At 36.9% G+C, this 14,412-nt stretch overlaps 1 protein-coding gene across 3 annotated transcripts in view; it reads left to right on the plus strand.

The window, feature by feature from the left end:
• ADAMTSL1 (ADAMTS like 1) overlaps positions 1–14,412 on the plus strand; it is a 470,685-nt gene that overhangs the window by 57,931 nt on the left and 398,342 nt on the right. For all 3 annotated transcript variants that reach the window (XM_067744472.1, XM_067744473.1, XM_067744474.1), the window contains exon 3: positions 3,184–3,229. In XM_067744472.1, coding sequence (XP_067600573.1) covers positions 3,184–3,229 — 46 coding nt within the window. The remainder of the gene's footprint in view (positions 1–3,183; positions 3,230–14,412) is intronic.

Raw genomic sequence — 14,412 nt, forward strand, 5'->3', positions numbered from 1 at the left:
TAGATGTTTTTCTGCTTTTTAATTTTTTTAGTAAGCATTATCTCTAATAACCCCATTGACGTTTGGATAGAACTTTTGTGAGTTATCTCAGTTGGTGATCACAACTTCAGGCACTGCTGTTTCCTTATACAGTGATATCCAGTTGACAGATGAGGAAGCAAAAACCCTGAGAGGACAAGAGGCTTACGCAAGGGGAAGAGCAAAGTCTGTGACTCAGATTGTCAAACTCCTAATTCAGATGTGTTTCCATTATTCCTTTCAGGGAGATAAGGTTAGGAAAAGAAAATAAAAGGAGGGTGAAAAACATAGCATTTTAAGATCTTCATGATTAATGCCAGAGTTCACTTTTTTAAGGCAAGAAGTCATCATTGGATCTCCTTTGTTTTAAAACCTTCAGTGGTTCCCCTCTGCCTATTGCAAAGTTCACAGTTAGAAGGCTTTTTTTAATCTCTTTCAGTTCCCCACATACACCCAAAACTACACAACCAAACTGCTTGAAAATGTACAAACACACCATATCTTTTCTTTCCTCTATGCCTTTGCCTATGATTTCTTCTCCACGTATCCATCACCCTCTTTTAATATCTATTATATTTTTACATCTATTATATAATTAATTTATTTGTTAAATGTCTATATAATGCTTACTATGTGTGAGGCACTGTTTGAAGTGCTTCACAAATATTAACTCAGTTACTCCTCATAATAATCCCAGGGGATAAGCAATATTATCCTATTTTAAAGATGACAAAACTGAGGTATAGAAACTAAGGAATCAGGATTCCAGAAAGAAGGTTCTGCTGTCAAACTGGGTACTCTTAACCACTACAGTATGTCACATATGCACTAGGAATTTCAAAATTGAAAAACATATCACATTCAGCCAACACTGATGTCTACATGGCATGCTACCAAAGGCGTCCAGGTCATAGCATTAATTACCTTGTAAATTTACCATCAATTGGAGCCTAGCTCTCATCTTTTTAAACTCAGAAACCTGATATTTTTCAGCAGTCATACCAAGAACAAATCCTTCTCTTGGAGGTGGACTTGCAATGACTTGGCCTGTGAGGTTAATATTTCAAGTTAAAATGCCAATTTATTAACTTACAGTGAGAAGTAGAACTGTCCATAACATGGACCATTCCCATGTCAGCATGACCAGTGCCTCTGCCTCTTAGCAGTCATGTAAAAACAGACCACACTTGGCAAATTGCTTTGATCAACATGGCATTGTAATGAAGAATATTTCTGAGATGAGCAAAAAATTCACTGGCATCAGCTAGGTTAGTGTGAGGCATCTGGACTGTGATAGCAACAGCCTAGCCAAGGGGATCAGGAGGACGTGACGTTCATTGGCCCTTAGCCTGGGACATTGCTGGGCTGGGCACTGGCAACCTAGTATCTCTTCCATTCTCCTTTTTTTCTATGATTCTGGCCAGCCCTTTTTTTCCTTTGTTACATTCTACTGTTGAGTGCATATTAATATAGTCAGTCTGGTTACAGTCAAGTCTTCAAGCCTGGGACCTTTCTATCTCTCTAAGATAGCCTTTGTGTAATTGTATTTTCAGGTGACATTTTCTTTTTGATGACATTCTTGAGACCTAACACAAATACTATCTAGCATTTTTTACACTGAATTATATGAATATTTTCTTAATAGCGAAGACCAAGTCATGCTCATTCTTCTTTGTATTCCCGGAAGTAAATGTATTGCCCAGTATATAATAGGAGCTCAATGGGCGTGTGCTGAACAAACAAGTGAATTAGGGGGCAGTAAAGCATCACGGTTATGAGTGTAAGCTCTGAATGGCTCGGTTTCAAATCTCAGCTCTATTACTTAATAGTTGTGTGATTTTGGCAAGTTACTTAACCTCCCTAAGCTTACATTTTCTCTTCTGTAAAATGGGTATAATGATAGTACCCTGTCTCCCAGTGTTCTTGAGAAGAGTAAATAAATTAATACATATAACAAACTTAGAAATATACCTGGAATTCCATAACTATTAGTTATTAGTATGATAATTCTCTCAGAATTTCATATTTTACTTGTTTTTTTATAAGTGTGACTTATTTTGAAAGAGCAGAGTACTGCTGTTCTTAAGTGTCATCATTGAACATTTAATAAAAAATTGATTGTTTTTGTTCACAAGAGTTCAGTAAAATGGAAACTCCCATATATTGCTGGTGGGAGAATGCAATGGTACAACCTTTATGGAACGCAATTTGGCAATATTTATCAAGAGCCTTATAAAAGTTCTTTCCCTTTAGTGCTGTAATTCCCCTTCTAGAAACTTATCTCTCCTAAAGACATAGTCAGAAACTTGGATAAAACATACGCATGGACATGGTTTATCACATGATCACTTACCAAACCCCAAATTAGAAACTACTTAAATGACAAGAAATGGAAGAATGATTACACAAGTTATATCATTTGATGGAATAGTATGTAGCTCTCAAAATGATGTCTTTAAAGTTATTTAGTAGTGTGGAAAAATAACTCCAAAAATTTTTACGTGGAAGAAAAGCAAGCTATAAAATTGTATAAGTGATGTTATTTCCTCTGCATTGGAAAGAAATTAATAAATCAAAATAATAGTGATTATCTTTAGATGAGACAGCTATGGGGGATTTTCGTTCTTTTGCATCATCTTTCTTTTCTAAAACCTCCACAATGAGGATGTACTTTAGAAATGAAGATAATTCTTTAAGAATTATGACTTTCATATTCTTAGATGTGTAATTTTAAAAGCCATGTTCAATGTTAAGTCCAATTTTTATCATATTCTAAATGTAAGATCTGTCATATTAGTGAAACCTATCTTTAGTTTTATACCAGAGATAATTAACAGAGGATTCATTTAATATTAATATTTATCAGAAAACCTTGCATTAAATCTATTTGATTAAATAAGAACTCATTACAAGTACTTACTTTGACAACTTTTGAAGCAAAATGAATGCTTAGTTTCAACCCTTATAGAGAAATCAATTTATGTATACAACTCCTTGAGGTCTGCTCAATTTAACATTTGATACTAATTCCTCTAAGAGCATACTCAGAAGAAAAGAGAGGCTTTTATATTGGTACTGAGAGGAAATGGTTTTTGTAACAAAACAGTTCAAATTTGGGGCCCTTCATAGGTAGTAATGAGTTTTTTTTTTTTTTTTTTTTTCTAGGAGCTGTGAGGGAAGAAATATCCGATATAGAACATGCAGTAATGTGGTAAGTATTAAGGTTCTATGATTGTGATAAGGTATTTATTTTATTTTATTTTATTTTTTATACAGCACGTTCTTATTAGTCATTCATTTTATATACATCAGTGTATACACGTCAATCCCAATCTCCCAATTCATCCCACCACCAACCCCCGCCGCTTTTCCCCCTTGGTGTCCATACGTTTGTTCTCTGCATCTGTGTCTCAATTTCTGCCCTGCAAACTGGTTCATCTGTATTATTTTTCTAGCTTCCACATATATGCGTTAATATACTATATTTGTTTTTCTCTTTCTGACTTATTTCACTCTGTATGACAATCTCTAGATGCATCCATATCTCAACAAATAACCCAATTTCATTCCTTTTCATGGCTGAGTAATATTCCATTGTATATATGTACCACATCTTCTTTATCCATTCATCTGTCAGTGGGCATTTAGGTTGCTTCCATGACCTGGCTATTGTAAATAGTGCTGCAATGAACATTGGGGTGTCTGTGTCTTTTTGAATTATGGTTTTCTCTGTGTATATGCCCAGTAGTGGGATTGCAAGGTCATATGGTAATTCTATTTTTAGTTTTTTAAGGAACCTCCATACAGTTCTCCATAGTGGCTGTATCCCACCAACAGTGCAAGAGGATTCCCTTTTCTCCACACCCTCTCCAGCATTTGTTGTTTGTAGATTTTCTGATGATGCCCATTCTAACTGTTGTGAGGTGATACCTCACTGTAGTTTTGATTTGCATTTCTCTAATAATTAGTGATGTTGAGCAGCTTTTCATGTGCTTCTTAGCCATCTTAATGTCTTCTTTGGAGAAATGTCTGTTTAGGTCTTCTGCCCATTTCTGAATTGGGTTGTTTGTTTTTTTAATATTGAGCTGCATGAGCTGTCTATGTATTTTGGAGATTAATCCTTTGTCCGTTGATTCATTTGCAAATATTTTCTCCCATTCTGAGGGTTGTCTTTTCTTCTTGTTTATGGTTTCCTTTGCTGTGCAAGAGCTTTTAAGTTTCGTTAAGTCCCATTTGTTTATTTTTGTTTCTATTTCCATTACTCTAGGAGGTGGATCAAAAAAGATCTTGCTGTGATTTATGTCAAAGAGTGTTCACCTCTGTTTTCCTCTAAGAGATTTATAGTGTCTGGTCTTACATTTAGGTCTCTAATCCATTTTGAGTTTATTTTTGTGTATGGTGTTACGGAGTGTTCTATTTTCATTCTTTTACCTGTAGCTGTCCAGTTTTCCCAGCACCACTTATTGAAGAGACTGTGTCTTTTCTCCATTGTATATCATTGCCTCCTTTGTCATAGATTAGCTGACCATGGGTGTGTGGGTTTATATCTGGGCTTTCTATCTCTTTCCATTGATCTGTATTTCTGTTTTACTGACAGTACCATATAGTCTTGATTACTGTAGCTTTGTAGTATAGTCTGAAGTCAGGGAGTCTGATTCCTCCAGCTCTGCTCTTTTCCCTCAAGACTTCTTTGGCTATTCGGGGTCTTTTATGTCTCCATACAAATTGTAAAATGTTTGGTTCTAGTTCTGTGAAAAATGCCATTGGTAGTTTGATAGGGTTGGCACTGAATCTGTAGATTGCTTTGGGGAGTATTGTCATTTTCACAATATTGATCCTTCCAATCCAAGAACATGGTATATCTCTCCATCTGTTTGTGTCACCTTTAATTACTTTCATCATTGTCTTACAGTTTTCTGCATACAGGTCTTTCATCTCCTTAGGTAGGTTTATTCCTAGGTATTTTATTCTTTTTGTTGCAGTGGTAAATGGAAGTGTTTCCTGAATTTCTCTTTCAGATTTTCATTGTTAGTGTATAGGAATGCAAGAAATTTCTATGCATTAATTTTGTATCCTGCTACTTTACCGGATTCATTGAATAGCTCTAGTAGTTTTCTGGTAGCATCTTTAGGATTCTCTATGTATAGTATCATGTCATCTGCAAACAGTGACAGTTTTAATTCTTCTTTTCCAATTTGGATTCATTTTATTTCTGTTTCTTCTCTGATTGCCGTGGCTAGGACTTCCAAAACTATGTTGAATAATAGTGGTGAGAGTGGACATCCTTGTCTTGTTCCTGATCTTAGAGGAAATGCTTTCAGTTTTTCACCATTGAGAATGATGTTTGCTGTGGGCTTGTTGTATATGGCCTTTATTATGTTTAGGTAGGTTCCCCCTGTGCCCACCTTCTGGACAGTTTTTATCATAAATGAGTGTTGAATTTTGTCAAAAGGTTTTTCTGCACCTATTGAGATGATTATATGGTATTTCTTCTTCAATTTGTTAATATGGTGTATTACATTGATTGACTTGCATATATTGAAGAATACTTGCATCCCTGGGAAAAATCCCACTTGATCATGGTGTGTGATCCTTTTAATGTGTTGTTGTATTCTGTTTGCTGGTATTTTGTTGAGGATTTTTGCATCTATATTCATTGGTGATATTGGTCTGTAATTTTCTTTTTTTGTAGTATCTTTGTCTGGTTTTGGTGTCAGGGTGATGGTGGCCTCATAGATTGAGTTTGGGAGTGTTCCTTCCTCTGCAGTTTTTTGGAAGAGTTTGAGAAGGATGGGTGTTAGCTCTTCTCTAAATGTTTGATAGAATTCACCTGTGAAGCCATCTGGTCCTGGACTTCTCTTTGTTGGAAGATTTTTAATCACAGTTTCAATTTCATTACTTGTGATTGGTCTGTTCATATTTTCTATTTCTTCCTTGCTCAGTCTTGGAAGGTTATACATTTCTAAGAATTGTCCATTTCTTCCAGGATGTCCATTTTATTGGCATAGAGTTGCTTGTAGTAGTCTGTTAGAATGCTTTGTATTTCTGCGGTGTCTGTTGTAACTTCTCCTTTTTCATTTCTAATTTAATTGATTTCAGTCTTCTCCCTCTTTTTCTTGATGAGTCTGACTAATGGTTTATCAATTTTGTTTATCTTCTCAAAGAACCAGCTTATAGTTTTACTGGTCTTTGCTATTGTTTTCTTTGCTTCTATTTCATTTTTTTGTGCCCTGATCTTTATGATTTCTTTCCTTCTGCTAGCTTTGGGTTTTGTTTGTTCTTCTTTCTCTAGTTTTTAGGTGTGAGCTTACATTATTTATTTGAGATTTTTCTTGTTTTTTGGGGTAGCCTTGTAAAGCTACAAACTTCCCTCTTAGAACTGCTTTTGCTGCATCCCATAGGTTTTGGATCGTCATGTTTTCATTGGTATTTGTCTCTAGGTAGTTTTTGATTTCGTCTTTGATTTCTTCACTGATCACTTGGTTATTTACTAACGTATTGTTTAGCCTCCATGTGTGTCTCTTTTTTATGTTTTTTTCCCTGTAATTTATTTCTAATCTCATAGTATTGTGGTCAGAAAAGATGCTTGATATGATTTCAATTTTCTTAAATTTACTGAGGCTTGATTTGTGACCCAAGATGTGATCTATCCTGGAGAATGTTCTGTGTGCTCTTGCGAATAAAGTGTAATCTGCTGTTTTGGGTGGAATGTCCTATAAATATCGATTAAATCTATCTGGTCTATTGTGTCATTTAAAGCTTCTATTTCCTTATTTATTTTCATTTTGGATGATCTGTCCATTAGTTTAAATGAGGTGTTAAAGTCCCCCACTATTAATTTGTTACTGTTGATTTCCCCTTTTATAGCTGTTAGCAGTTGCCTTATGTATTGAGGTGCTCCTATGTTGGGTGCATATATATCTATAATTGTTATATTTTCTCCTTGGATTGATCCCCTGATCATTATGTAGTGTCCTTCCTTGTCTCTTGTAACATTCTTTATTTTAAAGTCTCTTTTATCTGATATGAGTATTGCTACTCCAGCTTTCTTTTGATATCCATTTGCATGGAATATCTTTTTCCATCCCCTCACTTTCAGTCTGTATGTGTGCCTAGGTCTGAAGTGGGTCTCTTGTAGACAGCATATATATGGGTCTTGTTTTTGTGTCCTTTCAGCAAGCCTGTGTCTTTTGGTTGGAGCATTTAATCCATTCACCTTTAGGGTAATTATCGATACGTATGTTCCTATGACCATTTTCTTAATTGTTTTGGGTTTGTTTTTTTAGGTCCTTTTCTTCTCTTGTATTTCCCACTTAGAGAAGTTCCTTTAGCATTTGTTGTAGAACTGGTTTTGTGGTGCTAAATTCTCTTATCTTTCGCTTGTCTTTGAAGCTTTTGATTTCTCCATTGAATCTGAATGAGATCCTTGCCAGGTAGTGTAATTTTGGTTGTAGGTTCTTCACTTTCATCACTTTAAGTATATCATGTCACTCCCTTCTGGCTTGTAGAGTTTCTGCTGAGAAATCAGCTGTTAACCTTATGGGAGCTCCCTTGTATGTTATTTGCCTTTTTTCCTTGCTGCTTTCAGTAATTTTTCTTTGTCTTTATTTTTTGTCAGTTTGATTATTATGTGTCTCAGCGTGTTTCTCCTTGGGTTTATCATGTGGGACTCTCTGCGCTTCCTGGACTTGGGTGGCTATTTCCTTTCCCATGTTAGGGAAATTTTCGACTGTAATCTCTTTAAATATTTTCTGTGGTCCTTTCTCTCTCTCTTCTCCTTCTGGGACCCCTATAATGTGAATGTTGTTGCATTTAATGTTGTCCCAGAGGTCTCTTAGGCTTTCTTCATTTCTTTTCATTCTTTTTTCTTTATTCTGTTCCGCAGCAGTGAATTCCACCATTCTGTCTTCCAGGTCACTTATCCGTTCTTCTGCCTCAGTTATTCTGCTATTGATTCCTTCTAGTGTAGTTTTCATTTCAGTTATTGTACTGTTCTTCTCTGTTTGTGTGTTCTTTAATTCTTCTAGGTCTTTGTTAAACATTTCTTGCATCTTCTCGATCTTTACCTCTATTCTTTTTCCAAGGTCCTGGATCATCTTCACTATCATTATTCTGAATTCTTTTTCTGGAAGGTTGCCTATCTCCACTTCATTTAGTTGTTTTTTCTTGGTTTTATCTTGTTCCTTCATCTGGTACGTAGCTCTCTGCCTTTTCATCTTGTCTATGTTTCTGTGAATGTGGTTTTTGTTCCACAGGCTGCAGGATTGTAGTTCTTCTTGCTTCTGCTCTCTGCCCTCTGGTGGGTGAGGCTATCCTGGTAGTAATGGAGGGTCTCCTGCAGAGTCAGGGGGTGGTTGTGTCTCATCGTAAGGACAAGAACACTGGCAGTAGAAGTTCTGGGAAGTACTTCTTGGCATGAGCCCTCCCAGAGTCCACCATTAGCCCCACCAAGGAGCCCAGGTGATAAGGTATTTTTTTAAGCACTGACTAATGCTAAAGAGTTTCATGTATCCTGAGCAGAAATCAACCAAGTAGTATTTCAGCAAGAGTTATTTCACAGTGTATGGATTATTCACATCAAAAAAATAGGTATTTTTAATGTTCCTCCATACAAACTTTTAATCATTTGGCCAGATTGAAACTTCAGAATAAGGAATCTCTGTTTCCTCTCTGCTTTCTGGCTTTTCACATCCAGGTCTCTTGAGAACAAATAAGAGGAATGATAAAAGGGAAACCACTTGGGCATCATGAAATAAATATCAGTTAATCAAACTCAGATTTGCCAAATTCATTTGTTTAGCAAATACTATTCAATGCCAACTGTTTGAGGCACAGCACTACTACAAGGGTAAATAGCATGTGGTCACTGTCTTAAAACATCTGTTTTACGGTAATGGATGTAGAAAGAGAAGACAGATGTGCACATAACCACATCCTAGGGCAAAATATGACAAACGTAGTAAGAAAGGGATAAAGTTCTTGTGGGTTAAAAGCAGAGAGAAATCTGAAGGGCCTTCAAGGAGGAGGTGATTTGAGGTAGGGCTAAGAAGGCTAGGAGCGCTGTGACTGGCTCAGATTGGGTGGGAGGGGATGACAACCAGTCCAAATGGAGGAGACATAATGGGCAACTTTGGAAACAAGAATGTTGAAGGTGTATTCTGAACATGAATTTGGGTAGGATTGTGCTTAGAGGTATGGAAGAGAAGAATTGAAAGGTATTTTGAGGTTACACCATGACCGGATTTGAATGTTAAGCTTCTGAGTTTATATTAGTTCAGTGAGTAATGGAGGGTCACCAGAGATTGTGGAGCGAGAGAAGGATATTGTAGAGTTCCACTTTAGGAAGTTTATTTCTGTGGTGATATGAGGGTTGCACTGGAACAGGAAACAGGTGGGAAGCAAGAAGTAATGAGGGCTGAAACCAGGAGGAAATAGATATAGGAGAGAACAAAATTAAGGTCACTCTGCACAACTTAACAAGTGATTTAAATGAGAGTGATGAGTTGAAATGGGAATAAAGGAAACAGAGGCATATGCGTGTTTAGAGCTCTAGCACTCCCTGATCCCTCTGTTGGAAAAGCTCTTTCTTTGATATTTGCATGATGGGCATCTTATTTATTCCGATCTCAGCTCAGATACCATTTCCTCAAAGAGGTTTCCGTGTCCACCTTATCTAATGTGGTGGTCCCACTGCCTGGCCCCATTCCTCACAATAGTCAATCAACCACATTTTACTTTTTTTGTTAAAGGTCTTATCTCTACCAGAATTTATCTTATTTGATTACTTGTTGGTGTTCTGCTTTCCCACTCTCGAATGTAAACTCCATGAGGATAGAGCCTCGTCCACCTTGTCCACTCCTTCATCCCCAGTGCCTAGAATGGCTGACTTACATATATTAAGGAGGGTGTTAGGACTTAGTCTGGCAATACTGAGATGCACAAAAAAAAAAATGGAGAGTGGATTCCACATATAAGCAATATCATATAATATTTGTCTTTCTCTGTCTGACTTACTTCACTTAATCTCTAGGTCCATCCATGTTGCTGCAAATGACATTATTTCATTCTTTTTTATGGCTGAGTAATATTTTATGGCTGAGGTAGATATTTGTTGAATACAAAATGAGTACCCATCTTCTGGAAGAACAGTGAATGTCATTGTCAGAAGTACAAATATTGAGAGGAGGTTTCGGAGAGGAAAATAGTAAATTTGATTTAGGGACACTGTTGAGTTTGATATGCAGGCTGGACTTGTAGGTGTTATATTCAACTAGGTTAGGGGGGAATCTGATCTGAGGAAGGAGATCGGGGCTCAAGAGACAGAAGCACAAAGCAAGAAATACAGAATTTAAAGATTTGGCAGTAGTTTTTGTAGGTAGAGCAAATAGAATAATGGGAGAAGGGAACCTCGGAACTTTGGTGCATGTCTGTACTCAGGAAGAAAGAGGACATAGTAAGAGATAAGCCATAAAAAGCATCATGAAAGAGGTAGCAGAAGAAACGAGAGAGAATTCTTAAAGATGTTCTATAGGATAAATGTTGCCAGAAGGTCGAATTCTGAAAAAAAAAGGCCAGTGGGGGAGCAGTTTCTCTAGTGTATTAGGAATAGAATCAGGATGGCAGTGGGTGTAGCATATTAATGAGGAAATGGAATCAATAGGTCTAAGTTATTCTTATAAAGTGTTAACAGAGACACTTCATCATTTGTAGAGTCACAGAAGGGTGGGAGGGCGTGTTGTTTTGTTTGTTTGTTAAAATAAGAGACCCCTTAAGAGATGAGTTGATCTGAAGGGAGAGATTGATGATATGTGCAGGTGAGGGTATACCGGATGCCACAGGTCCCAAGGTAGACATTGGGTGACAAGAAGAGGAGGACTCTTGATAAAGGAAAAAGACATACACTCTATTCTTAAAAAAACAGACACAGATCGAGAAAGAAGGGATGAGGATATAGAAAGCTTTTGAAGATTAGACAAGTTGAGGCTACTTGTGATGAACAAGCTCAAGGTTCTCTATAGAGAAGTCTTCTAAGTCCTCTGCTGAAAGAGAAGGAGGGAAGTTGGACTTGGGACAGTAAGCATGAAGGCCTAGCATAGCCACTGGGGAAACTGAGTGGAAGCCAGCAAAGCAAAATTAAAGAACTGTTAGTAGTAGCAGAGAGGGTTCAACTGAGGTTAGAGAACTTGCCCTTACAGAGTATGTGGTCAGGAGGGTGTTAGGACTTAGTCTGGCAATACTGAGACGCACAAAAGAAAAATGGAGAGTGGATTCCACATATAAGCAATAGCATATAATATTTGTCTTTCTCCGTCTGACTTACTTCACTTAATCTCTAGGTCCATCTATGTTGCTGCAAATGACATTATTTCATTCTTTTTTTATGGCTGACTAATATTCCATTGTGTACATGTACCACATCTTCTTTATCCAAATGGTACAAATGAACTTATTTACAAAACAGAATAGAGTCACAGGTGTAGGAAACAAACTTATGGTTACCAAAGGTGAAAAGGGGGCGGAGGGTTAAATTAGGAAATCAGGATTAATATATACACACTACTATAAATAAAATAGATAACTAATAAGGACCTACTGTATAGCACAGGGAAATCTACTCAATGTTCTGTAATACTCTATATGAGAAAATCTAAAGAAGAATAGATATATGTATATCTATAACTGATTCACATTGCTGTACACCTGAAACTAACACAACATTGTAAATCAACTACAATAAAAAATTAAAAAAAAAAAAAAAGAAAATGGACAGTGGAGGTGACCCCTGGCCAGAATACAGATGAGATGAGAAAGACTAAAATGAATGAACAGTATATATTTTTAAATGCCTGACCAGGGAGAGCGTAAGGAACTAAAAGCCTCGATAATTGGGAGTGGAAGTAATTGTTCAATAGAAAATTTTGCCTAGTTTTTTTCCCTATTTCCATATAGGACACTGGGTGCCACAAGCCATAGCATTGTCTTCTTCACCACACACACATACCTCACTCAACTGTTGATTGATTAAAAAGATCAAATAGCTGTAGTGCTCCTTTTTACATTTTTAAAAAATGGTATCGACAGTTTGTTGTAGTAATAGTAAGAAAAAAAATGGATGTAAATATACTGTACCTCCTTGGTTTTCTTTGTGATCCCTTTTATTGTAGTGATATATAAATATCATGGTTTTAAAAACACATGGCATAGAAAACAAACTTATGGTTACCAAAGGGGAAAGGAGGCAGGGGAGGGATAAATTAGGAATTTGGGATTAACATATACACACTACTATATACAAAATAGATAACCAACAAGGACCTACTGTATAGCACAGGGAACTCTACTCTAGACTTTGTAATAACCTATAAGGGAAAAGAATATGAAAAAAAAAAAATATATATATATATATATATATATATATCTGTATAACTGGGTCACTTTGCTGTACACCTGAAACTAACACAACATTGTAAATCAACTATACTCCAATTTAAAAACAAAACCACAGAAAAACAAACAATGCAAAAAAATTTTTTAATTAAATGAATCATGAAATATGAAAAAAACACATGATGTTAGTAAAGAATCTCTTTAACTTCCATTCCTTTTCTCTCTAACTTTTAGGATAGTAGAATGGGTCCAAACTATCCTAAGTAGATGAATGCCTAAAGCATCATGAGCAGACGTCTGCCTGCTCTTTCCTTAAGGCTCTTCAGAAACAGCCCCCAACTCCCATGCTATCATTATGAGCGGTTCCATGGACAGATGCAGGCTAAGACTGACCTAACACTACTTAAAACCCATAGCACCAGCCAACTCTTTACAGCTTGTGGAATCAAACTGACACTGAATTTTTTATGAGAACCTAGAGTCTTCAAGTAATTCGATGCTCTTTTTCTGGCTTTTTGGCTACGACAGAGGCAACATTGTCAAAAAACGAAAAACTTCACAAGAAAGAATCTTTTCATAATCACGCTCCAATTTTTCAAACTAAGAAGTTCTGAACACTTCATTTAAGTATTCCCCTTTTAGATGCTTGTTTGGGAAAAACTTGAGGGCCTCTTGTTAGATGAGCCTCCAGCGTCACTCCTTAATCCCTGGACAGGTTCCTACGGCCCTTCTGGACCGCTTCTCCAGAGATTCACCGTCTATTTCTATTCTTTGTACTTGCTACATACAACATTTCTTTAGGTTCTTGTTCCCCAAAACAAGAGGGGGAGGAAACATCTCCTTAGATTCCCAATTTTTCTGGCTTGACTGAAATATCAGCTTATGTACTTTTAAGGTTTTATTGTTAATCACTCTATAGACAGAGTGTATCAGTATAAGAAAATTAAAGTTCCCATGATGTTTGCATGGTTCTCGGAGTCATGGTGCTTTCTAACATCATTTCTGGCTGGTCTAAGTAGGCTATTTTCATTCATAAGGACATAGTTCATCCAACCTTTCCCATTGGACTGTCCCTTCTCTTTTTTAGGAATGTGGCAAGGCTCTCTCTTTCTGAAAGAAAAAGCTAAGGATACCATTGGGAGAAACAGTAGATGTGAACCTGGCAAACCAGTCAAGTGGCTCACTATGTCTCAGACCTTCCCTGGGGCCCCTCACAAAGGTCTCCTTAGGTCTCATCTTCCTGTTTATTCAAATAGCCTCAAATCTGAACCCCTTGATCTTAATTAGGCATTTAAAATTGACTTTCAATGTGTTTAGAGAAATGCTGTGTTTCTTACAAACCGTTTCTTCAGTCACTGTCCTTAATCTTCACTAGAGTTGAGATTTAGGAGACAGTGACCACGATTAGCATCCTATTAGGCCAAGATGCCTGTGGTAGCTGATGGCGCTCTCATGTTCTTCATTAACATTTTATCACAGTATTTTGCAACACTTTACTGTTCTTCAAAAAAATACATTTGCAAGATTACAGTTGGGAAACCACATTTCCATATCTCTTCTAAAACTCTCAGGGAGTAATCAGAAGTGGGTGTGAGGTGAGTGGGCAGGGATTTCTGTCTTCTGAGGAATGGTTGAAACAACTAAAAGCGTTTTTAGCACATGGAGACAAAACATCATTCATTCCAAGAATAACTGAGCAGAAGAATTGTTCTCAGGACTGGGGTATACTGGTGAATAAGACCAAAACCTAGTTCTCCTGAAGCTTTCATTCTAATGGAGGAAACCAGATTACAAACCAGTAGACAGACAAGTTACTTAAAGGAAACAATATCAGGTAGTGATCAGTGCTCTGCAGAGAATTAAGTGATCAGTGGCGACTTCAAATTGGAAGGTTGGGGAAGTCCACTTGGTGAGTGACACTTGAATGACAGGAAGAAATCAGCTCTGGGAACACCAAAGGAAGAGTGAATCAGAGAGAAGGAACAGCTAGTGCAGAGGCTCTGAAGA

Source organism: Pseudorca crassidens, chromosome 7, assembly GCF_039906515.1.
Source record: "Pseudorca crassidens isolate mPseCra1 chromosome 7, mPseCra1.hap1, whole genome shotgun sequence".
Taxonomy (NCBI): domain Eukaryota; kingdom Metazoa; phylum Chordata; class Mammalia; order Artiodactyla; family Delphinidae; genus Pseudorca; species Pseudorca crassidens.